Source organism: Monodelphis domestica, chromosome 7 (genome assembly GCF_027887165.1).
Source record: "Monodelphis domestica isolate mMonDom1 chromosome 7, mMonDom1.pri, whole genome shotgun sequence".
NCBI classification, from domain to species: Eukaryota; Metazoa; Chordata; class Mammalia; order Didelphimorphia; family Didelphidae; genus Monodelphis; species Monodelphis domestica.
Genome location: NC_077233.1, coordinates 208,774,352 through 208,798,376, shown reverse-complemented (window position 1 = coordinate 208,798,376; position 24,025 = coordinate 208,774,352). Strand labels below are relative to the sequence as shown.

The 24,025-nt window shown below is 40.4% G+C and overlaps 1 protein-coding gene across 3 annotated transcripts in view; it reads right to left on the bottom strand.

Moving 5' to 3' along the window:
* TNFRSF13B (TNF receptor superfamily member 13B) overlaps positions 1–24,025 on the bottom strand; it is a 53,233-nt gene that overhangs the window by 8,164 nt on the left and 21,044 nt on the right. For 2 of the 3 annotated variants that reach the window (XM_056806418.1, XM_056806417.1), the window contains exons 2-3: positions 6,160–6,300; positions 2,392–2,505 (exon numbers count right to left, since the gene is read on the bottom strand). In XM_056806418.1, the coding sequence (XP_056662396.1) occupies positions 2,392–2,505; positions 6,160–6,268 (223 nt within the window). In that variant the 5' untranslated portion in view covers positions 6,269–6,300. Of the gene's footprint in view, positions 1–2,391; positions 2,506–6,159; positions 6,301–16,570; positions 16,691–24,025 lie in introns of those variants that run through there. The other variant, XM_056806419.1, reaches the window with a different exon arrangement.

Here is a 24,025-nt window from a genome sequence, read left to right as displayed (position 1 = left end):
GCAGAATTTGAACTTAGTTCTTCCTGACACCAGACCCAATATGTTATCCATTATTCCACCTATCAGCCTCATAATAAATATTCAATCAGTTGCCAAAATTTCTCATTTATCTCAATAGTATCTCTTACAATCACCCCCTTCTCTCAAATTACACAGGCTTTTTGTCATCTCTTGCCTGTAGTATTACGAATTTCTTTTTACAATACTTTCTTTCTTTTTTAAAAACCTTTACCTTCCACCTTTGAATCAGTACTGTGTATTGGTTGCAAGGCAGAAGAGTGGTAAGGGCTGGGCAATGGGGGTTAAGTGACTTGCCCAGGGTCACACAGCTGGGAAGTGTATAAGGCCAGTTTTGAACCCAGGACCTCTCATAATCACATCCTAAAGCTGACAGGGACCTGGTACCAAATCTTCCTTAATTATTCTCATAGGAATAGCATAAGAAGATTAGATGCTTCCATTCCAGCAAGGCTGTGGACTGCCCAATGCACTGCAGTTTGCAAGGTCTCTGGGAAACCTTAGCTTAGAAATTGCCAGACATGTAGACTCCTCCCTAGCATGAGAGAAACAAATACTGTATGTCATGCCAAGAAAATAACAATACAGTGAGAAGAATATACAGCATTCTATACAAAACTGGGTCATACATTGATAGGTTGAATTGACATGTTGCCTGTGATTTATTATCCTATAGAAAACTCTGTTCAGAACCATTGAGGTAATCTAAATCCATTGTCTCCATCTTGTAAATCATTACCTACCACTGATCCTGTATTAATTCTTTTTTTTTAAACCCTCACTTTCCATCTTAGAATCAATACTGTGTACTGGTTCTAAGGCGGAAGAGCAATAAGGGTTAGGCAACGGGGGTCAAGTGACTTGCCCAGGGTCACACAGCAAGGAAGTATCTAAATCTAGATTTGAACCCAGAACATCCTGTCTCTAGGCCTGGATCTCAATCCACTGAACCACACAGCTGCCCCACTTCATCCATTTAGAAGTCCTTGAAAATCACTGAATGTCCTAGGAATGTCCATTACTGAGCATATATCCCAAAGAGATTTAAAAAAAAAAAAGGATCTAATGAACACCACTTTTGTGTGTGTGTGTGTGTGTGTGTGTGTGTGTGTGTGTGTGTGTAGCAAAGAAAGGAAAATAAAGTGGGTATTCAGCAATTGGGGAAGGGCTGAATAAGTTATAAAGTAATGGAATAGGTTTTGTACCTTAAGATAGGAAGAAATGGACAGCTGCAGAAAATGAGGAAAAGGCTTCTCTGAACTGTTGCAAAGGGAATAAGCAGAATTAGGAGAATGAAATCATATATATTGTATCAGTTCTCTCGTATAACTCCTATATTATATAAAACAATAGCAAAAATTATAAAGAGAAACAATTTTGCAAGGCTTTAGAACTCTGATCAATGCACTGAGCAGCCATAACTTCCAGAGGATCCATGATGAAGCATGGAACTCAGCTCCTGACAGAAAAATCACAGATGCAAAGTACAGAAAGGAACATACATTTGGGGGCCATAGTCGATGTGGAAATGTATTATGATTGGATATGAATATAATAAAAACATTATAAAATATTTTTAAAATTATTGTTCAGGGGCCTCCAGGTGGCTCAGTGGATAGAGAGATAAGACCTGGAAATGGGAGGTTCTGGGTTCAAATCTGATCTGGCAGTGTGACCCTGGGCAAGTCATTTAATCCCAATTAAATAGCCGTTACCTCTCTTCTGCCTTAGAACTAATACTCAATATTAATTCTAAGACAGAAGGCAAAGAGTTAAAAAAATTATTATTCAGTTGAAGAGTGATAGAGAAAGTATACAAGTACTTGTTAATTGAAAAAATAATAACATTAATTTATAGATGGAAAATGTGCCTCAGAGAGACTAAATTCTTTGCTCTAGATCAGACAACTAGGAAGTGTCAAACTGAGGGAGCTTGATTCAAAAATCAAGCTCCCTCAGCTTCAAATTCAATATTCTTCTCCCTATTCAATATTGATTTCCAAACTGTTGTTTGCTTAGTCTTACACCTATTTGGGAGATTTTAAGTTTTTCCCAATTTTTCAATATTCTAAATAATGTTGCTGCAAATAGGGCTAACTAGTAAGATTTTTTTTAGTTTGTTATTTATTTTGCCTCCCACCTATTTGTTTCTCTGGACTTGGACGCTCCCTCTTTCCTGTGTTTTCAGGGGTTTGTGTCTATCAAGCTCTTTGCCCTCTGTGAACGCCCTGACTCTGGCTTGCTTTCTTAGCTCTGACCCTAGATTCTTCCAAGCCCCAAGCCTTGCATTCACTTCTCTGATCCCTCTCCTAGAATCCAAAATCTGGGGCTGCCCATATGCTGGAGTGACTTTACTGGGACCCAATTTCTTACTCTGGCAGATGTGTGCACATTGCTTTGGGTGCTGTCCACAGATGGAGTAGCAGCTGATGCAGTCTTTCACAAGATGGTCATAGTAGCTGCCTTGTTTCTTGCACCTCAGAGACTCTGGGAAATAGAGATTAGCAAATAGTAAATGCCTCAGTTCTTCAAGGATCATTTCCTGATGCACTGAGGGTCATTCATCCCCAATGTACGAAGAATCATCCCATCTCTGATGCACCTTTAGGTCATTCATTCCTGATATACTGAGGGTCATCCTATTCCCAATGAATTAAGGGCCATCCCACCTCCTGATACACTAAGGGTCATCCCTCTCCATTGATGCAGAACACAACTCCTTCAATGTCTCAGTGGATTATTTTATGAGTTTCTAAGCCCAGCTCTAAAGCTAAGGAGCCTGTGGTCCCCCGATATCAGATAAGTCATTTAACATCCTAGACCTTAGTTTTCTTATCTGTAAAATGAGAATGTAAGACTAGGTGACCTCTGTAGTCCCTGGCAGCTCGAAATCTACAATATTATGAAGTTTTTTAAAAGCCAGTTCTTCTCACATTTAGATTTTTCTTTTTTAAACAAAAATATATTTCACACACAATGTGCCTGGAGTACCTGATCTGGGGTCAGAATACCAGGATTTGAATCCTAGTTTTCAATCCTCTCTACGGTATGATCTTGAGCAAGCCCTCCTCAGTGTCCTCTCCTATAAAAGAGAAGGCTTGCACTGAAGGATTTTCCAGATTCCTGCCAGCTCTAAATTCTGACTCTCATGTAAAGCGAGGCACATCTCTCCATAAGGCAAATATCTCGGTGTTTGGAGCAGCTTCTTTTTTGTTCCTAGGACATCTTGGGGAGCTCAGCCTTTCCCACACTCGAACCCAGAAAATGATCCTTTAAGATACACCTTCAGGGAAATAGGTGGGTTCAACATCTGTAGAGTCACTATGTGCGAAGCACTTTACAAATATCATCCCATTTTATCCTCACAACAACCAGAGAGAGGTGCTATTATTTTCCCCATTTTACAGCTGGCAAAAATGAAGCAAACAGAGGTTTCGTGATTTACCCAGGGACATGCAGTTAGGAAGTGGCTGAAGCCAGAGCTGAGCCCAGGGCTTCCTAGCTCCAGGCCCACTGCTCTCTCTACTACACCACCTACCAGGAGATTTTTATCCTATGGATTGTGAGAAGTTATTTTTCATATATTGTATTAGTTCCTTAATTAATTAATTCTATCAAAGCCCGTGGATTAGAGAGAATTCGTCTATTCCTGTAACATTCAGTCTATTGCTTTTGACATTTGCTTTGTCTAAGAAATACCAGAATGTCTCCCTTTTACCAAAATCTGGCTAATCGATAAAGAAGACAATTCTCTTTCTGCGTCCAGGACAACCATTAGCTGGCAGTTTGGGGAAGGGCTGAGAGTCTGATGGGCCGCCTCCTAATTAGCTGTTTACCAACTAGCGATGTCTTGAGATGCTCAAGGGGGAGGCTGTATGTTGAGCTCCTAAAACTCCACTTATTAACCTCCATTGAGGTCCCTCAAGGTCTTTGGTCACTCAGGAGGGCCTCCAGCCTCTCATTTATTGCTCCATCCATAAATTCATGTTCTTACCCAAAGGCAATCTCCCAAAAGAATTTTAATCATAATAAGATAAATTATTATAATGGAGTTTATACATATATATTTTCTATACATGTATGTAATTTGTATTTTTTACATCTATAAATTATAAATAATGAAATTTGCCAGCAGAGTTTTTTGGTCCAGTTTCTATAGCTGTGCAACCAAAATATACAAATTACCAATGATGCCACTTTGAGACATCTTATAATTTAGGTCAAAACCCATGTCAATAAACTCTAAAACGTTCTTTGCTGTGTTGATTCTTTTTTTTTTTAACCCTTACCTTCCACCTTAGGATCAATACTAGGTGTTGGTTTTAAGGCAGAAGAAGAATAAGGGACTTGCCCAGAATCACACAGCTAGAAAGTGTCTGGGGTCAGATTTGAACCCAGGACCTCCTATCTCTAGGCCTGGCTCTACATCCACTGAGCTATCCAGATGCCCCCCCCCCCACTATTCTGATTCTTGACTGAACAGGTGGTCATTGGTGGGAGCTTGCCCATCTTCTTGTCAGAAAGAATTTTTCATTCTAATAACTGCTAAGTGAACTGAGCTGAAAGACCTTTATTTCCAAAATCTTTCCAGGCATAAATGATTAAACCCTTTTACTAGCAGGGAAACTGAGGCACCAAGAGGCAGTGACCAGCCCAAAGGCATCTAAGTGAGCAGTAGGATCATGATGAGAATCCAAAGTTCTTTAGGTATCTCCTCCCCCCTCTCCAACCCCAGATCGTAGTTAAAAAATGATGCCCCAGCCTGCCAGCTCTCCTAAGGTAGAGCTGTGCATCGTTGTCTTCAATAGTTATTCTTTCATTATTGTGACATGTTAAAGCAGAGAAGAAAGTGTAAGAAAATAAGCCCTTTCCCTCTTTCTGGACCTCTGTTTGAATCTGTAAATATAGTCATCCAAAAAGCATTTAAGAGTGTGATGTGCTAGGCTCTGGAAATACGAAGGCCAAAATGAACTTGCCCTCAAGGAGCTTCCTTTCTGTTAGGTGGAGGGGAAGAGAAACAACACACTTTTCTCACTTAAAAAAGCCTATTCCAAGGGGCAGCTAGATGACTCAGCAGATAGAGAGCCAGGCTTGGAAATGGCAGGTCCTGGGTTCAAATCTGACCTCAGATAATTCTCTTAGCTGGGTGACCCTGGGCCAGTCACTTAATCAAATCACTCACTCTACCTTTAAACTGATATTCATTATTGGGGGGGGGTTATTCTATACATAGTGATTTCCAAGAGGATTAAACTAGCTACTGGTGAAAAGAGAGGGATCAGGAAAGGCTAAGCCAAGGGCAGGTTGGAGAGGATCCTTGAGCTGTACTCAGAAGGAAGCAAGAGAGTCCTTAAAGGAGAGGACTCAGACAAGAGGGCACTTTGGGTTCTATAATCCCATGGGGGCAGGAAGGTGCTGTAGTGGAGAGAGAACCTTGAGTCTGGTTCTAGGACGTGCCAATTCCAAATCCTGCTTCAGACACCTGCTAGCTATGTGACCCTGGGGCTATCACTTAACCTCTCTTAGTCTCAGTTTTCTCATCAGTAAAATGAGAATAATTATGGGTTAATACTTCATAAGGTTATCATGAAAATCAAAAATAACATGGAAGTGTTTTAAAATCTTAAAGTATTATGTAAATGATAATTATTATTGTTGTTGTTATTATGTACTCCGTAGTGCCTGGCAGAGTGCTTTGTATACAGTGGGTTCTTAATTAATGTTTATTGAATGCCAGACATTAAAGATGCCTCTTTCTAGTACGGGTGAGTGAATATTAACCAATGAACATTTACTGAATGTCTCCCATAGAAAGGTGTCCCCTGCTAGACACTGAAAAGTCATTGCTTACACATTTCTGGAAAACTGCTTTTAGGTCTGAGCCCAGTGGACCCTTCCTTTTGTGTCTGGTGTAAAGTAGGCTGCCCATGTCTCCAGAGAGTTTGGGCAATCCTCCATTACCACAGGGCCAGAACACCAGAGTTCAGATCCTGGCCCTGCCACTTATTGGTTGTGTAGCCTTGGATAAGTCACTTACACTTTCTTAGCCTCAGTCTCCTCATCTGGAAAATAGACTAATGGCCTTGAAGGTCCCTCCCAGCTCCAAAACTATGCTCCTGTCATCCCTTCTCCAGGACTTACTGCAAAACATGTCACAGTTCTGGTGGTTGGGTCTCTTGCATCGATATTCACAGGGGGTACACTTTTGCAGTAGGAAGTCCCAATAGTGCTCCTCCGGGCACTGTTTCATGGTCCTCCACCATAGGTAAGGCTTGACAATGGCTGCAAAACAGAAAAGGGATGAGGAGGGCCTAGCTTGGGCTACAGCCCAATGGCTTGGTTCACTCTTCACCCCAGAGAGCCTTCAAGGAGCTCAGCTGCTCAAAGTCTAGAATCTGGGGCAAAGTGCTGGAACACTCTGGAAATGAACATTATCCTATCCAATGAGTATTGTGATGGGAGTAGAGATACAAAGATAGAAAAAAAAAAGTTCCTGACCTCAGGAAGCTTACATTCCAATAGAGGAATAGAAACTATTAACATACATATAGAGAGGTTTTTTTAAACCCTTATTTTATGTCTTAAAGTTGATGTTAAGTTTCCCTTACAAGGCAGACAAGCAGAAAGGGCTAGGTAATGGGGGTTAAGTGACTTGCCCAGGGTCACACAGCTAAAAAGTATCTGAGGACAGATTTGAAGTTAGGCTCTTCTGACTTCAAGCCTCAATCTCTATCCACTGTGCTACCCAGCTGCCCCTGTACAGTATAGTTTTAGGAGAGAGAAAGAAACCACAACAATTAGAACTAGAAAAGTCTCCCCAAAAGGGGTGGCATATTTATTAATTTAATAAATATTTATTAAGTGCCTACTCTGTTCCTAGTTGGGAGCTAGGGGGAAAAGAAAGTAAAAAATAATCTTGCCCTCAAGAAGCCAGGAGGGAGCCACATGTACACAGATAAGTTAGTATAAAATAGATACAAAATGAAATCTTATAATGTGTTATATGTCATAAAATTTAAACAGAATGATACATGATAATGTGATACATAAAACATACACATATTTTATATTTATACATAAATATTTATATATATGAAATATACAAAATAATATGTTATGAGTTATATAATATATACAGAATGATATATTATTCTGTGCTTTGCATAATATAAATACATAGAAAATGATATTTCATGAGTTATACATACTATATACAAAATTATATAATATGTTATATATAATAGATAAAATAATATAACATTATATTATATGATACAAACAAAATAATATATTACATATTATGTATACTATAAAATATATTATAATTATTATATATAATATATGCAAAATGCCATAATATAGTATAATTGTTATATATAACACATACAAAATGATATATGTGTTATGTATAATATAAAATATATACATAATTATAGATTGTGTATAATATGGAATATATACAAAATAATATAATTGTTATACATAATATATACAAAATGATCCATTATGTACTATGTACTATAAAATATATAACAATTCTATAAGAGAAAGGGAGAAGGAAGGAGGGGGAGATGAAAGGAGAGAGACAGACAGATGGGGGCATAAAGAAGGGGGGGAGAGAGAGAAGAATGGAGGGGGAGGGGGAGAGCGAGGAGCAGAGATGGAGAACCCCAGGGGTACACCCACACTCAGGAAAGAGATCCTGGGGGGCCCCAGAGGAGGAGCCTGAAAAGGATGTTCCTTCTTTCTCCTTCAGTGTTCAGTAGCAGGAAAGGGCTAACTTCACGGTAGGATTTGGAAAGGAGCAGCCGCAGTAGGATGGGGAGGGAGGGAGGGAGGCTCCAGGGCTGAGACGGGATGAAGGGCCACCAGATGCCCAGGCTTCAAAGGGAAGACACGGAAGGTAGCAGGGCTGATGACTAAGAAAGCTGGGCGCCTGGAGGGCACAGTGAGAACAAAGGAAAGATGGGGGAGGGGAAAACCGAGAGATGGATGGTGAACCAGGTCAGATTAAGCAGGTTCCGAGTTCTGGATTGTGGAGGAGGGGTGACTGTGGGTATTGATAAATCCAGAGATAAATCCATTGTGAGGTATGGCTGGGCTTCAGGTAAAGGGGCGGCAGCAGAGGTACTGAACGTTCCCAGGTCTAGGCAGAGATCAGGGTGGAGATGATGACTGAGTCAGATGCAGAACTCCTAAGGAAAGGAGGAAGCTAGGTGGCACAGAGGAAAGAGAACCAAGCTGGAGGACTTAGGCTCAAATTTGAACTTAGCCACTTCCTAGCTGTGTTATCCTGGAAAAGTCACTTGACCCCAACTACCTAGCCTTTACCACTTTTATGGTACTTAGTATCAATTCTAAGACAGAAGCTAAGAGAATTATTGTTGTTGTTGTTTTTAATTAAAAAAATAAAAAAGAGATAAACTGCTGAGCCCAGAGTCAGGGAAACTCATCTTCCTAGGTTTAAAGCTGACCTCAGACACTTAATAGCTGTGACAAGTCATTTCACCCTGTTTGCCTCAGTTTTCTCATCTGTTCAAATGAGCTGGAGAAGGAAATGGCAAACCACTCCAAGTTTCTTTTCCAGGAAAACCCCAAATGGGGTCATGGAGGCTTGAACAAAACCAAACAACAACAAAAAGACATGCGAGAGAACGTTCCGGGCCCTTGGGACTCCCCTCAGGATTCTGAGTGGGGGTTATTAAGTATGGTAAGACCATTACCTGCCCTGCCTCTCTCCCAGAGCTTATGGGAGGATCTAGTGACATGATGGGCTTCAAGCGCTTGAAAATAATTAGTCCTTCATGGATGCCCAGGACAAGCTTGTGAGCAAATTCATTCTATCTGAAACATTTTCCATGATGGAATCCCATTTTGTACAGCCCTGAGATTTCATGGGCATGGGTTGGCATTTCCTCTATGGAGAGAGATCAGTAACTCACAGGCTTAGCTGCCAAGGGTACTGAGAAGTTTTGACCCACACATCCCTTGATTAGCATCAGTGTCAGAACTCAAACCCAGAACTTCCCTGATTCCAAGACCAGCCCTAATTTAGCCACCACTCTGTGTTGCGTCTCCCAATCTGATCCTTCCTCTCAATCAGAACAGACACAAACTAGACAGATAGTCCAGAATTCTCCCAGCCTCTTTGGAGACCACTAAGAGGTACTGGGCCTGGAGTCAGGCATACCTGAGTTCAAATTCCACCCCAGCATTTACTTGATGTATATGACCCTAGATGTCTGCCTCAATTTTCTCAACTATAAAATGGGAATCATAATATACCTGACCTCCCAGGGTTATTGTGAGGATGGAATGAGATCCTCATTATTATAATGTACAGAACAAAATGTATGTAGTAGGTGTTTAATCAATGCTTAGTCATTTCATTTCTACATTCCACAAACATTTCTTAAGCTCTCTCCTGCTAGGCACATGCTAGATCTAACCCAAATCCCTCTCATTGTAGCCAATTTGTTCTTCTGCTCTCTGGGGGAATAGAGAGTGGCTTACCATCTTCCATGTCTGTAAGCACAGGAAATTTAGTCACTTGGGAGATAGAGATTTTAATGAAATGAGGCCCCTCTCGTGTTCAGGGATTTTTTTTTTCAATTCCCAAGACAAAAAAAATACAGAATTGACCAAAAGGTTTTTGTTCCCCCCAGTGGAAAGTTCTGCCTGAAAGATTAGCTGGTTTTCAATTACAAAGCAACGTCATACCCTTTTGGGGTGGGGGTGGAAGTATCATCTACCAAAAACTTAGGTTTAAAATTAGTTTAAAATTTAAATAATTTATTTATTTTTTAGTTTAAAAAATTTTTAAACCCTTACCTCCCCTCTTAGAATCAATACTATGTATCAGTGCAATGCTATAGTGTGTTAGAATTGTTACATAGTACATAATCAAAATGATGTGTGTTATGTATGATATAAAATATATACATAATTATAGGTTGTATATAATATGAAATATATACAAAATAATATCATTGTTATATATAATATATACAAAATAATCAATTATGTGTTGTGTATACTCTAAAATATATACAAAAAAGAGAAAGGGAGGAGGGAAGGAGGAGAGGGGGAGGGAGAGGAAGGGAGAGAGAGACAGATGGAGTCCACCTAGCTGCTCCCTGGTACATATATTTTAATAAGTAAACTATTTAGGGGCATCTAGGTGGTTCGGTGGATTGAGAGCCAGGTCTAGAGCTGGGAGGTCCTGGGCTCAAATCTGAACTCAAACACTTCCTAACTGTGTGACCCTGGACAAGTCACTTGACCCCCATTGCCTAGCCCTTACCACTCTTCTGCCTTGGAACCAATACACCGTATGTATCTTAAGACAGAAGGTAAGGTATTTTTTTTAAACCCTCACCTTCTGTCTTAGAATCATTACTGTGTATTGGTTCTAAGGTAGAAGATCAGTAAGGGCTAGGCAATGGGGGTTAAGGGACTTGGCGAGGGTCACCAGGCGTTAGATTTAAATTAATATCCAACAACTCCAAGTATTATATTTTATAAGATTTATTAATAACCACTTGAAGTAGAAGAAATAAAAAAGCAAACGTATGAAAGCCTAAGTAAAGCCATGTGAGTAAAATTCTCCTGTCTGGCTCCAACCCAACCTCCACAAACCGTGTTCCTGGGACAAGAGAGAGAGAGGGCGAGCTACACAAAACATATATCTTCCCTATGGTAGTATGTTAGTGTAAATACGCAGATGGGATGCTGGGAGAGAGAGTCCTGGGGCGGAAAATTCTAATTATACACCAGCTAGGAAGTGTCTGAGGCCAGAATTGAAACCAAGACATCCCATCTCTAAGTTCCATTTGCTCTCCACTGAGCCACCCAGCTGCCCCCAACAGACCTGAGTTATTATCATTATTTAAGGTTTAAAATAATTATCAGTGGCCTTCCAGCTTGTTCCAGATTCAGAGCATCAGGAAGGACCTCAGAGTTTTTTAGTCCCAAGTCCTTGAAGCAGAAAACCCCTCCAGAGCATCCCGAACGAGGGGTCATCCCATCTCCATCTGAGGACCTTTGATGATAGAGAGCTCACTGCTTCCATTGCACTTGGGAAGGCCCCGATTTCTGGGAAGATTCTGCCTGGAAATCAGCCTCTTCCATGTCCATTCAGTGTTCTTTGGGCTTCCCTCTGGGGCTAAGCACTTCAGATACTTGAGGATTGCTCTCATGTACTCTCAAGTCTTCTCTAGTCTATGCTAAATAATCTTATTTCTTTCAATAAGATTATTGGGGGCAGCAAGGAGGCACCATTCATAGAGAGCCAGGCCAATGTCCAGATGTCCTGAGCTAAAATTTGAGCCTGACACTTCCTAGCTGTGTGACCTGGGCAAGTCACTTCACCCCCATTGCCTAGCTCTTAGGACTCTTCTGCCTTGGGACTGATACTTGGTAGTGATTCTAAGACCAGGGTCTAAAAAAATAAAAAGATCATTCAATAAGATTATTGATCTAGAGCTGGAAAGATCCTCAAAGACCTCTTGTTCTAGCCTCCTTATTTCACAGATGAAGAAGACGAGGCACAGAGAACTTCAGTGATTTGTCCAGTGTCACACAGGAAGTATTAAAAGTGGAATTTGACCCCAAATCCTTTGTCTCCAAAGACAATGCTCTCACCACTATTCTCTAATAACATGTCCCTAGGGGCTCCCTTCCCATGGGTCCCCTTTGTGTATCCCCCATTAGAATGGAACCTCCTTGAGAGTAAGGTTGGTTTCATTCTTTGTATCTGTTTCCTCTTGAACCTAGACTTGCCCGACACAGGGCAGTAATTAATAAATACTTGTTAATTGATTGTCAATACTCTTCTTAAAATGAGTCGAACAGATCAATAAGAAACTTGTTTATCTAGTGCTACAAACTGCAAAATAGGGGCAGCTGGGTGACTCAGGAGACAGAGAGCCAGGCCTAGAGATGGGAGGTCTTGGGTTCAAATCTGACCTCAGACACTTCCTAGCAGTGTGACCCAGGGCAAGACACTTCACACCCATTGCCTAGCCGTTACTGCTCTTCTGCCTTGGAACCAATACACAGTATTGATTCCAAGATGGAAGGTAAAGTTTAAAAAAAAAAATACAAAATTTATTATTTACATTTTTCAAATAAGGAAATAAAGGCTCTGAACTATTAACTAACTTCCCCAACGTAAGACAACTATGATATCTTAGGTAGGATTCAAATCTATGCCTCCTTGCTCCCAGACCAGTACTCTATCCACTATGCCATATTGCCTCCTAAAAACACTGGCAACTCCAGATTGGGCCAGAGGCAGGTAGAGAAGACAAAATCATTTCCTTCTCTCTAGATACAATGTTCCTGCTAATGACACTTTGGGCTGCCATCTTGTGCTGTTGACTCATATTGGGCATACTGGAAGCCCAGACCTTTTTTTATAGAAACTTGTATCTGAGCAGTTAGTTTGTTGTCTTTTTTATTTATTTATTTTTTTAACTCTTATCTTCTATCTTGGAGTCAATACTGTATATTGGCTCCAAGACAGAAGAGTGGTAAGGGCTAGGCAATGGGGGTCAAGTGACTTGCCCAGGGACACACAGCTGGGAAGTGTCTAAGTCCAGATTTGAACCCAGGACCTCCCCTCTCTAGGCCAGGCTCTCTATTCACTTAGCTACCCAGCTACCCCCATGTTGTCTTTTTTAAAGCAAATGCAAAAGAATGGGTTAGCTGGAGGGACCACCTAACCAAATCCTATCTTAATATTCATTAAGGCCATAGAAGTTTCTACCTTTCTAAACTTAAAGCACTCAAGTTTCTGGACCACATTAAAAACATTATCAAGGCTGTATGACCCTGGGCAAGTCACTTGACCCCCATTGCCTAGCCCTTACCACTCTTCTGCCAATACACAGTATTGACTCCAAGATGGAAAGTAAGGGTTTATTAAAAAAAAAAATTATCAAGGAAGCTAGATGGCCCCGTGGATACAAAGCCAGACCTGGAAACTAAAAATCATAGGTTCAAATCTAGCCTTAGATACTTTCCTAGCTGTGCCACTCTAGACAAATCACTCCCAATTTCATAGCCCTTACTGCTCTTCTGCCTAGTATCAATTCTTAGACAGAAGGTAAGAGTTTAGGGGGGAAAACCCAAATACCATTACCTATCTATCTCTGAATATTTGTCTATCTATTCTATTTCTCTATTTATCCATCTGTCTGTCTTTTGTCTGTCCAACGTCTATCTATCTATCCATCTATTTATCTATCTATCTGTCTCACTATCTGTCTGTGTATCGATCTACCCATCTATCTATATATCTATGCATCTACCTACCTATCCATTCATCCATCTATCTATCTAACTACTTATCTATCAGTTTCTCTGTTTGTTTATCCATCTACCTCTCTGTCTTTTGTCTATCCAACATCTACCTATTTATCTACACACATGGATAGTTTTGCCAAATCTAGAATGGTAACGAAAGCAGGGCAGACAGAGTTTTTCCCAGGGAGCCGACATCTTAGGTAGCGGGTATATTTCCCCAAAGCAGCAGTCCTTGGGACGACTAACTCATTCCTCAAGGTCTTCAAACCATTTTGTACTACCTCCATAGCCCTCTGCCTCCTTCTAGGGTCCGAGGCTATTGGCTCTGCTGCTGGGGTACAGGCCATAATTTCTGAGGCCAGCCATCTCCTTTTGTGGCACCTGAGATGCACTGGTAGTCCCATCAATGGAATTTGCCCTGAGTGCAGAAGCAATAGAACTGGTTAAATGAAAAAAAAAAAAGGCAAAGCTCTGTTGGGCTAAAAATAACTAACACTCACTAAAAGGAATAATAAAGTAGAGAAATTCCATGGAGACTGGAACAACCTCCAGGAAGTTATGCAGAGTGAAAGGAGCAGAACCAGGAGAACACTGTATACAGAGACTGATACATTGTGGTACAATCAAATGTAATGGCCTTCTCCATTAGTGGTGGTGTAATGTCCCTGAACAATCTGCAGGGATCTAGGAGAAAAAACACTATCCACAAGCAGAGGATAAACTGTGGGAGTAAAAACACGGAGGAAAGGCAAGTGCTTGACTACAGGGGTTGAGGGGATATGATTGAGGAGAGACTCTAAATGAACACTCTGATGCAAATACCAACAACGCAGAAATGGGTTCGAATCAAGAACACAAGTGAAACCCAGTGGAATCACGCGCTGGCTAAGGGAGAGGTTGTGGGGGGGGGGGGGGAGGAAAAGAAAATGATCTTTGTCTCTAATGAATAATGCTTGGAAATGATCAAATAAAATATTGTTAAAAAAATAACCAACACTCAAAAGCAAAGCCAGAATAATAAAGGTTGGGAATGCTTGAGTCTAGTTTATAATCTCATTTATCCAGTCTATTACTCTCCCATATCTGTATATCTATCTAGCCATCTTAATAAAGTACATATATATGAATATCTATGTATATATGTGTGTTGGTGTGTATATGTGTGTGTGTTTGTATATATATCCTAGACACATTCCGTTATTCAGAGCAGACCTATGAACTTATGTCCAAGTGAGGGCAGGATCATTTTGTGCGGTGCCATCATTTTTTTTAATCTATACCTTTGTCATAATAGCAACTCTAAGACAGAATAGCAAAGGCTAGGTAAACGGGGTTAAATGACTTGCCTCAGGGTCACACAAGTAGGAACTATCCTATGCAATATTCCACTTTTATTTTTTTTAACCCTTAATTTCTGTCTTAGTATCAGTTCTAACACAGAAGAATAGCAAGGACTAAGCAATTGAGGTTAAGTAAATTGTCCACAGTAACACAGCTAGGAAGTGTCTGAGGCCAAATTGGAACCCAGGTCCTCCCCATTCCAAGCCTGGCATTCTATCCACTGTACTACCTAGCTGCCCCTGTGCCATCATTCATCATTTGACCATCCACCTCCCCCAGTGATGAATATTTGAGCAGGTGCTATGTGCCATTAGTCTTTCAGGTTAGGGACTATATGAATTCTAAAGGGGAAAAAAGGACACATTCCCTGTCCTCATGGGCCTAAACTGAGGAACACAGTCTAGTAGACCCATAGTCTTAGATGAGACAGCTATGAACTAGCTGTCATATGTAGAGGAGTCCCTTCCTTTCTCAGGCCTCCGTTTCTCCCTCTGTGAAATGAACAGGGTCAAACTAGATGATGTCTAAGGTCCCTTCCCGCTGTCATTCTAGAATTTGAACCAGTGTGAGCCAGGGAAGACAGCATGGTATTGTGGAAACCCTACTGAAGACAAGGTCTAATATGACCCTCAATGCTTGCTACCATGACCTTGGACAAGTTACTGAACCCTCCTCCTCTGCCTCAGTTATCTAGATGGCAAGACTAGATGACTCCAGAAATTCCATTGATATCTAGATCAATACAGTGTTTGACATACTCGCCCCATGCTAACAACTGATATTACCCAATCTTCTGCAGGTTAAAGAAAAGTTTTTGTTGTCTCCCATCTCTCAGAAGCTTCTCTTTCCTCTTCCTTCCATCTTTCTTTCCTTCCTCCCTTCCTCCTTTCCCTCCTTCCCTCCTTTCCTTCTTTCTTCCTTCCTTTCTTTCTTCCTTCATTTGTTTGTTTGTTTGTTTGCTTCTTTCTTTCTTCCTTCCTTCCTTTCTTTCTTTCTTTCTTTCTTTCTTTCTTTCTTTCTTTCTTTCTTTCTTTCTTTCTTTCTTACTTAAGCCTAGTTGCCTTAGTAACAACTCTCTAAAACAGAAGGACAAGGGCTAAGCAAATGGAGTTAAGTGATTTATCCAGCATCACACAGCTAGGAAGAGTCTGAGGTCAGATTTGAAATCAGGTCCTCCAAACTCCAGGCCTGAGCCACCTAGCTGCCCCTTTCCTCTTCTTCCTTACACTAATAGTTTATGGTCCATCAAGCCCCTGTCTTCTCCAAAGATTTAGTAAGAAGGACAATGGGGCTTCCTTAATGGCACTGCTAAGATCTGGTCTTCAAGACTGAAATGGAGAAATGCCCTGCTCCCCTCTCTTTCTTTTATGTGTGTGAGGAGAGAAAGGAATGAATTTGGTTTTCCTGTGCTCCCCAGATTATTGTAATAGACTATAATTAATCCCTTGTGTTCATAGAGCACTTCTAGCTTTTGAAAGCAATTTTCCCAACCACTATCTGGTATGGTACAATGTCAAAAATTGTATTTAGAGGCAGAAGACCTTGCTCTAATCACTTTTCCTCTCTCAGCCTCAATTTCCTCATCTGTAAAATGAAGGAGTTGGCCTAAATGGCCTTCCTTCCAGTGCTAAATATGCAATCTCCTTTAAGGGTGCTAAGTTATGATTACAACACTCCAGGCTGGCATCTGCCTTGAACTGTATGACCTCAGCTATGTAGGATCTTCATCATTCCCCACTGAACCTCTTGGAAAATCATCCACTCTGAAACTTGCGTAGCTCCTAAGCCAATCCCATTTCCATCAAGTCAATTCGGCTTCCCTTACCCCACCTCCCATTCTCACTCCCATGTGGCCATTTCCCCATTCCCTGATTTCCCATGAAGAGTCTAGTAAGATACTCACATCCTTTCTTCCACAAAAGGTTTTCCTTCACGTCCTCTTTATTTCTCCTTCATCACAGGATCTCTAGTCCCAGGCCTTAGCCCATTACTCAGGAGGTTTATTATTAGTATTAGATTTGATTAGTGTCTGTGCTGTACATTTCCTGGGTTTTTCCCCTAAACTTTTAATATGTAAATCAGCCCCAGACCTGCCCATACACACGTATGCACATGTAATCTCTAGGGCAATTTGGAGCTGGGGGCTTAGCTATGACCAGTGAATCTGATCCAGGTCCATCACATATTTATGGAATTATTTATTTCCAGTCAACCAATGAATGTTTATTTTTTTTTAAACCCTTACTTTCTGTCTTAGAATCAATCCTAATTATTGGTTCCAAGGCAGAAGAGCAATAAGGACTAGGCAACTGAGGTTAAGTGACTTGCCCAGGGTCATGCAGCTAGAATGGGTCTGAGGTTGGATTTGAATCCAGGACTCCCATCTCTAGATCTGACTCTCAATCTAATGAGCCACCCCCTCAAGGTTTTTAATTCTCTAAATGAAAATAAACATCTTTTTTACATATCAAAATTTATGGGATACAGCCAAAGCAGTACTCAGAGGGAAATTTATATTCCTGAGTGCCTATATTAACAAAAAAGAGAAACAAGAGATTAACAAATTGAGCAAGCAACTAAAAAAATTAGAAAAAGGACAAATTAGAAACCCTCAGATAAAGACCAAATTGGAAATCCTAAAGATCAAAGAAGAAATTAACAAAATTGAAAGTAAAAGAACTATTGAACTAATAAATAAAACTAGGAGCTGGTATTTTTAAGGAAAAAAACAGAGTATTGGTTCATCTAATTAATCAATTAATTAGTTAAAAAAGAAACAAAGAAGATAATTAAATTAATAGCATCATGAATGAAAAGGGCAATCTCACCTCTAATGAAAAGGAAATTAAGGCAACTATTAAGAGCTATTTTGCAGCAATCTAGGTCAAATGGACAAATATTTACAAAAATATAAATTGCCTAGATTAACAGAGGGGGAAATAGAAAATAAACATCTTTGCAGTAGAGATGTATGCCTGACTGATTATGTTACTTATTTGCTTTTAAGGCTGACATTTCCCCATCTGTGTAATAGGAATTATAATTGCTACTATTAGGAAGAGTTGTGATAGTCAAGCCCTTGTCAAACCTTAAACTGATACATAAATCCTGGCTATTATTAGTTGAATCCCTCTATTTTACAGAGAAGGAAACTAAGAATGAGAGAGGAAATGACTTGTCTCAGGTCAGATACTGAGTTAGTAGCAAAGCCAAGATTAGACTCAAGATTAGAGTCTCCCAAGTCTTGACTTAAGTCATTTTATCTTCATGCAAAATGATCAGACAAGGTCTAAATAACTAAGGAGTATATTATGGCCACATGATGTTCTATCCAATTTTCCAAGAGATCTTTTTGGATAGAGAATCATTATATTCCAGCCAAACCATCTCAATTCCATCCATACCTGAAAGAGGCTCATATCACTCTCTCTCTGCCCCATTATCTGCTTTTTGAAATCTTTCCCTTCCTTCAAAGCCCAGTATTGTGCTTGGTGGACCCTGGACAAGTCATTTAACCCAGTTTCATCGTAAAATGAGCTGGAGAAGGAAATGGCAAACCACTCCAGGGCCTTTCTCAAGAAAACCCCAAAAGGGGTCTTGAAGGGGGGATGTGATTGGAAAATAACTGAACTACAAAATGTGTGCCTCATCTCTTTCTCTCCACCTAAAAATTACCTCTCCCTTCTCTAGTTTCTCATAGCAAGTGTCAACCTGGAAACAAAGAAGACTACCAAAGTAGCAACAAAGGTCTTTAAAAACAGGGAAGAAAGGGGCAGCTGGGTGACTCAGTGGATTGAGAGCCAGGCATAAAGATGGGGAAATCAGGGGCTCAAATCTGACCTCAGATACTTCCTAGCTGTGTGACCCTGGGTAGTTACTTAAGCCCCATTGCCTAGCCCTTACTACTCTTCTGCCTTGGAGCCAATAATCAGTCCTGATTCTAGGACAGAAGGTAACAGTTTTAAAATAAAATAATGGCAGAAAAATGATTAATCAGAAACTGGGAAGAGGTATGAGATTAAGGTGATTGAAATCTGATCAAATCAAGTGTTCTAGTGGCAATAAATTTCCAAAGACATAACCCAACCTGTTCCAGCCATGGTGAAAGTAGACCCTTCTTGATAACTGCATTTAACACAGGTTACCTGAATTTCTCCTTTGCACTGAACATGTTCTATGTTCCATCACCATGTGTCTATGTACACATGACATCTCCCTTGAGGTCAAGATATTCAGAACTTGGACATGGTAAAGGCTTGTAGTATCTGTGGGACTAAAATTGAATTCAAAGAAAACTAAAACTCAACTCTGTCTAATTATAATGACCACACTTGGCCCCCAGAATGAAATAAAAAAAAATGGAGGGGGACTATGAGTATGGACCACTGTGTGGACTCATCCTTCTCATTCAATCATAGGAACATAGATTTAGAGCTCAAAAGAAAGTCAAAGGACATCTAATCTAACGAACTCATTTTATAGATGAGTAAACTGAGGTCCAGAGTGGTTAAGTTGCTTGCCTGAAGTCATAGAAGTAGTCTGAGGTAGAATTTGAGCCCAGATCCTCTGACTAGGAGGTAAGGGGAATGATTTGTCATTTTACATCTGTGTCTGTCAATCAATACTTATTAAGCTACTAATCTACTAGTGCCAGGCACTGTGCCTTGGGAATACAAAAAAAAAGACAAAAGATAGTCCTTTCCCTCAAGGAGCCCACAATGTAATAATCTACAATAAGGTAGCTATTGGAAAATATTTTAATTTACACTATTCAACATGATAATTTTGGTTCCTAGCTATCAGTACAATGGAAGCAGATAGGGCGAATTTGTATAGTACGGCAGGCCAGTCCATTATTTATTTGTACTCCTTCAAACCTAGCAGTACCATGATATGTTGGTTATTTTGCCAGGCTGATTCTTTTCCTTTCTGATGTCTCCAGACATGGCGCTCTATCCACTCTGCTACCCAGCTGTCCTTTCCCCTTTCTTTTTTGTCATTTGTTACAGACAGTGACTCTCTATCAGAGGGGTAGATTATATCTGGAAATAAGTGACGTACAAAGCAAAATCATATCAATACACATTTAAAAGAAACTCAACCATGGAATGGAATGAATCAATATGGTCAGATTACACTATTGAAGCTAAGCAACCAAATGGGACATACCCTGCCCTCCCCACAATCTCTCTCTCTGTCTCTCTGTCTCTTTCTCCCTCTCTCTCTCTGCAGGTGCTAAAGGTTTCCTTCTTCAGCCCAGTCATTCTGAAACCTTCCCCTCCTGGGTGCACTCCTATGAGAAACACTGTTCTAATTATAAGCTCCCGAGATCAAGGTGAACCAAATAACTTTGGGATCCAGAGCAAAATGTCCTTTCATATCTCGAGTCCTCCCAGACTGCTCTGTTTATTTTAGAAGATGTATTCTAAAAAAGTCAAGGTCTATGGGACTTTTCTCTTTTCTGGAGAGCCATCTCTGGATGGTCACATCATAGCGGTAGATTTCCCCAGAGTTCCCCTCCGTTGGCTCTTTTCTCCCTCTGGGCCAACCCAGCCTATTGATATTACTATGCCTCTGACTTAATTCTCTTTTCCAGGAGAGTGAGTAAGGTGAAAACAAAAGTATTCAAATGAAGATGATCTAGCCACTTGGAAGTCCAGCAAAATCTCATATACCACAGCTTGTTCAGTCATTCCCCAGTTGATGAGCATCCCCTCAGTTTCCAATTCTTTGCCACCACAGACATATATCAATATTTATTTATATTTTTAATTCACAGCTTATTTAAATAGGCTATAAATATTTTTGTACAAGTAGGTCCTTTTTCCCTATCTTTGATCTCTTTGGGATACAGACCTAGTAGTGGTGTTGCTGGGTCAAAGAGTAAGCTAATCTCGATTGCGGTATGGCTGAGTTTCCTCATCTGGAAGTGGACCTGTGTCCCAGAGCTGCTGTGAGAGCAAATGAGTTCATAATTCTAAAGCACTGTGCCTGACTCATAGTAAGCTCTATATAAATGTCAATGAAATAAAAACAAAAATGCATTCAGTTTCTCCTTAAGGTGGTCACAATCCTACTCTCCACTGAGGTTCGGAACATTCTCGGCTCTCCTCCCAGCTTCACACGGCCCCTTTCAGCTGAGGACTTGGCCTCATATTTTACTGAAAAAAAGTGAAGCCATTCATAGAGCACATCCCTCTCTCCTCTGCTCCCCATATTGAATCACTCTGATGTCTTCCCCTGCAATCTCCTCCTTTATTTCAGCCTGATGAAGAGATAGATGGTCCTTCTCTGGGCCAAGAGCATCCCCTCTTGACACTCCTGTGATTCCATCTCCCTTTGCCCCACTATCATTCCCACTCTCATTTTTCATTTCTCCCTAACTAATGGCTCCTTCCATGCTGCTTAGAAACATACCAATTTTTTTATGTACGTTCCCTTCCCTAAAAAATCTTTACAGGCATCTAGGTGGCTCAGTAGATTGAGAGCCAGGCCTAATGATGGGAGGTCCTGGGTTCAAATCTGACCTCAAACATTTCCTAGCTGGGTGACCCTGGGCAAGTCACCTAACGCCCATTTTCCAGCCCTTACTGCTCTTCTGCCTTAGAACCAATACTTAGGATAGATTCTAAGACAGAAGGTATAGGTTAAACAAAATAGTAACAGAGAATTTGAACCCAGATTCCCTAGCTCCAGTTCTCTTTTCCCCTGTACCATGCTGCCTTCAAGTGCTTAATTAAATTTGTTCTTATTCAGGCATGTCTGAGTCTTCATGACCCCAACTAGAGTTTTCTTTTCTTTTTTTTTTAGCCCTTACTCTCTGCCTTAGTAACAAAGATAGAAGGGCAAGGGCTAGCCAAAGATCCCAGCTTTGGGGACCAAAACCCACTATTTGATAAAAAAAAAAAAACTGCTGGGAAAATTGGAAGACAGTATGGGAGAGATTAGGTTTGGATCAACATCTCACACCCTACACCAAGATAAACTCAGAATGAGTGAATGACCTGAATATAAAGAAGGAAACTATAAGCAAATTAGGTGAACACAGAATAGTATACATGTCAGATCTTTGGGAAAGGAAAGACTTTAAAACCAAGCAAGACCTAGAAAAAAAATCACAAAATGTAAAATCAATAATTTTGATTACATCAAATTAAAAAGGTTTTGTACAAACAAAACCAATGTAAACAAAATCAGAAGGGAAGCAACAAATTGGGAAACAATCTTTATAACAAAAACCTCTGACAAAGGTCTAATTACTCAAATTTATAAAGAACTAAACCAATTGTACAAAAAAAAAGCAAGCCATTCTCCAATTGATAAATGGGCAAGGGACATGAATAGGCAATTTTTTCAAAGAAATCAAAATTATTAAAAAGCACATTAAAAAGTGTTCTAAATCCCTTATAATCAGAGAGATGCAAATCAAAACAACTCTGAGGTATCACCTCACACCTAGCAGATTGACTAACATGACAGCAAAGGAAAGTAATGAATGCTGGAGGGAATGTGGCAAAATAGGGACACTAATCCACTGCTGGTGGTGTTGTCAATTGATCCAACCATTCTGGAGGAGAATTTGGAACTATGCCCAAAGGGCACTAAAAGACGTCTGCCCTTTGATCCAACCATAACACTGCTGGGTTTGTAACCCAAAGAAATAATAAGGAAAAAGACTTGTACAAGAATATTCATAGCTGCACTCTTTGTGGTGGTAAAAAGTTGGAAAATGAGAGGATGCCCTTCAATTGGGGAATGGCTGAACAAATTGTGGTATATGTTGGTGATGGAATACTACTGTGCTCAAAGGAATAATAAAGTGGAGGGATTCCATGTGAACTGGAACAACCTCCAAGAATTTATGCAGAGTGAAAGAAGTAGAACCAGGAGAACATTGTACACAGAGACGGATATACTGTGGCACAATTGAATGTAATGGACTCCTCCATTGGTGGTAATGCATCCTGAACAACCAGAGGGTTACAGGAGAAAAAACACTATCTATATTCAGTGGGAAAACTGTGGAAATAGAAACACCAGAGAAAAACAATTGCTTGAATACATGGGTCGAGGGGGATATGATTGGGGATGCAGACATGAACATCCTAATGCAAACACCAATATGGAAATAGATTCTGATCAAGGACACAAGTAATACCCAATGAAATTGTGCATCGGCTGTAGGAAAGGTGGGTGGAGGGGTGGGAGGGAAATAATGTGATTATTGTAACCAAGGAATAATGTTCTAAATTGACTAAATAAATTAATTTTTAAAAAAAGAAGAAGAGCAAGGGCTAGGCAAAAGAGGGAGAGTGACTTGCCCAGGGTCACACAGCTAGGAGGCATTTGAGTCCAGGCTTGTCCTCCTGACTCCAGGCCTGGCACCTATCCCCTGTACCACCTACCTTCCTCTCCCATTTGTAGTTTTCTTGGCAAACCTACTAGAATGGTTTGCCATTTCCTTCTCCTGTTCATTTTGCAGATGAGGAAACTAGGGCAAAAAGTAACTTAGCTAGAGTCACACAGTCACATCCATCCACAGTGTCATCTAGTTATCCCATTAAAAAAACTAATTAAATGCTTACTAAAGTAATTGAATGAATTTGACTAACAAATTGCATGATTTTTTAAAATCTGAATATCAAGAGGGAAAGGAAAGAGAACTCTTACTTTTCAAAAAAATGCATTAAAAGTTACTTATAAGTCCCCACTTGAAGAACTGTCTTCTCTTAGACTTGAGCTAATTTGAGATAATGAGCTAATTTGCATGTGGATTTCACAAGGGGAAAACATGAAATTCACTGGTGTAGGAGCCCCAGAGATTTGCACCAAGGCCAGATGAGGAGGGCTTCCCCTTTCCCCTCTCGGACTTTTACCTGTTCTTCTGCCTTTTCAGCCCTGAAGCAGCTTTCTTGGGCATCTAACTCTAAACAGTGGATGTAGGAGCACCCTTACATCTAGGAATAAATATTTGCCTTGGTTTCCCTTGGCGACCTGGTCTAGGAGATCATGAATGAAATCCACTACTCTGGTGAAGGTGAATTGATGGCTTAGGTCCCTCATGAGAGGAAGAAGCTGGGGTTCTTACTGGAAAGCAGTCTGTGACTCAGCAAGCATTTGCATAGTTCAGTGATTCACAGACTAAAGGTAAAAAGAGGAGGAGGAAGAGGGGAAAGGAAAGGAGGAAGAGAAGAAAGATGAAGGAGAAAAGGAGACGAAAGAGGAGGAGGAACAAAGCTCTTTAAAGATGGTAGCAAAAGTCTCTTATGCCTTTCTTGAGGAAAAGGAAATGTGAACCAACCAGCAGTCCATTGTACAGACAGCAGATAGAGCACTGGATTTGGCAGTTGGAAAATCC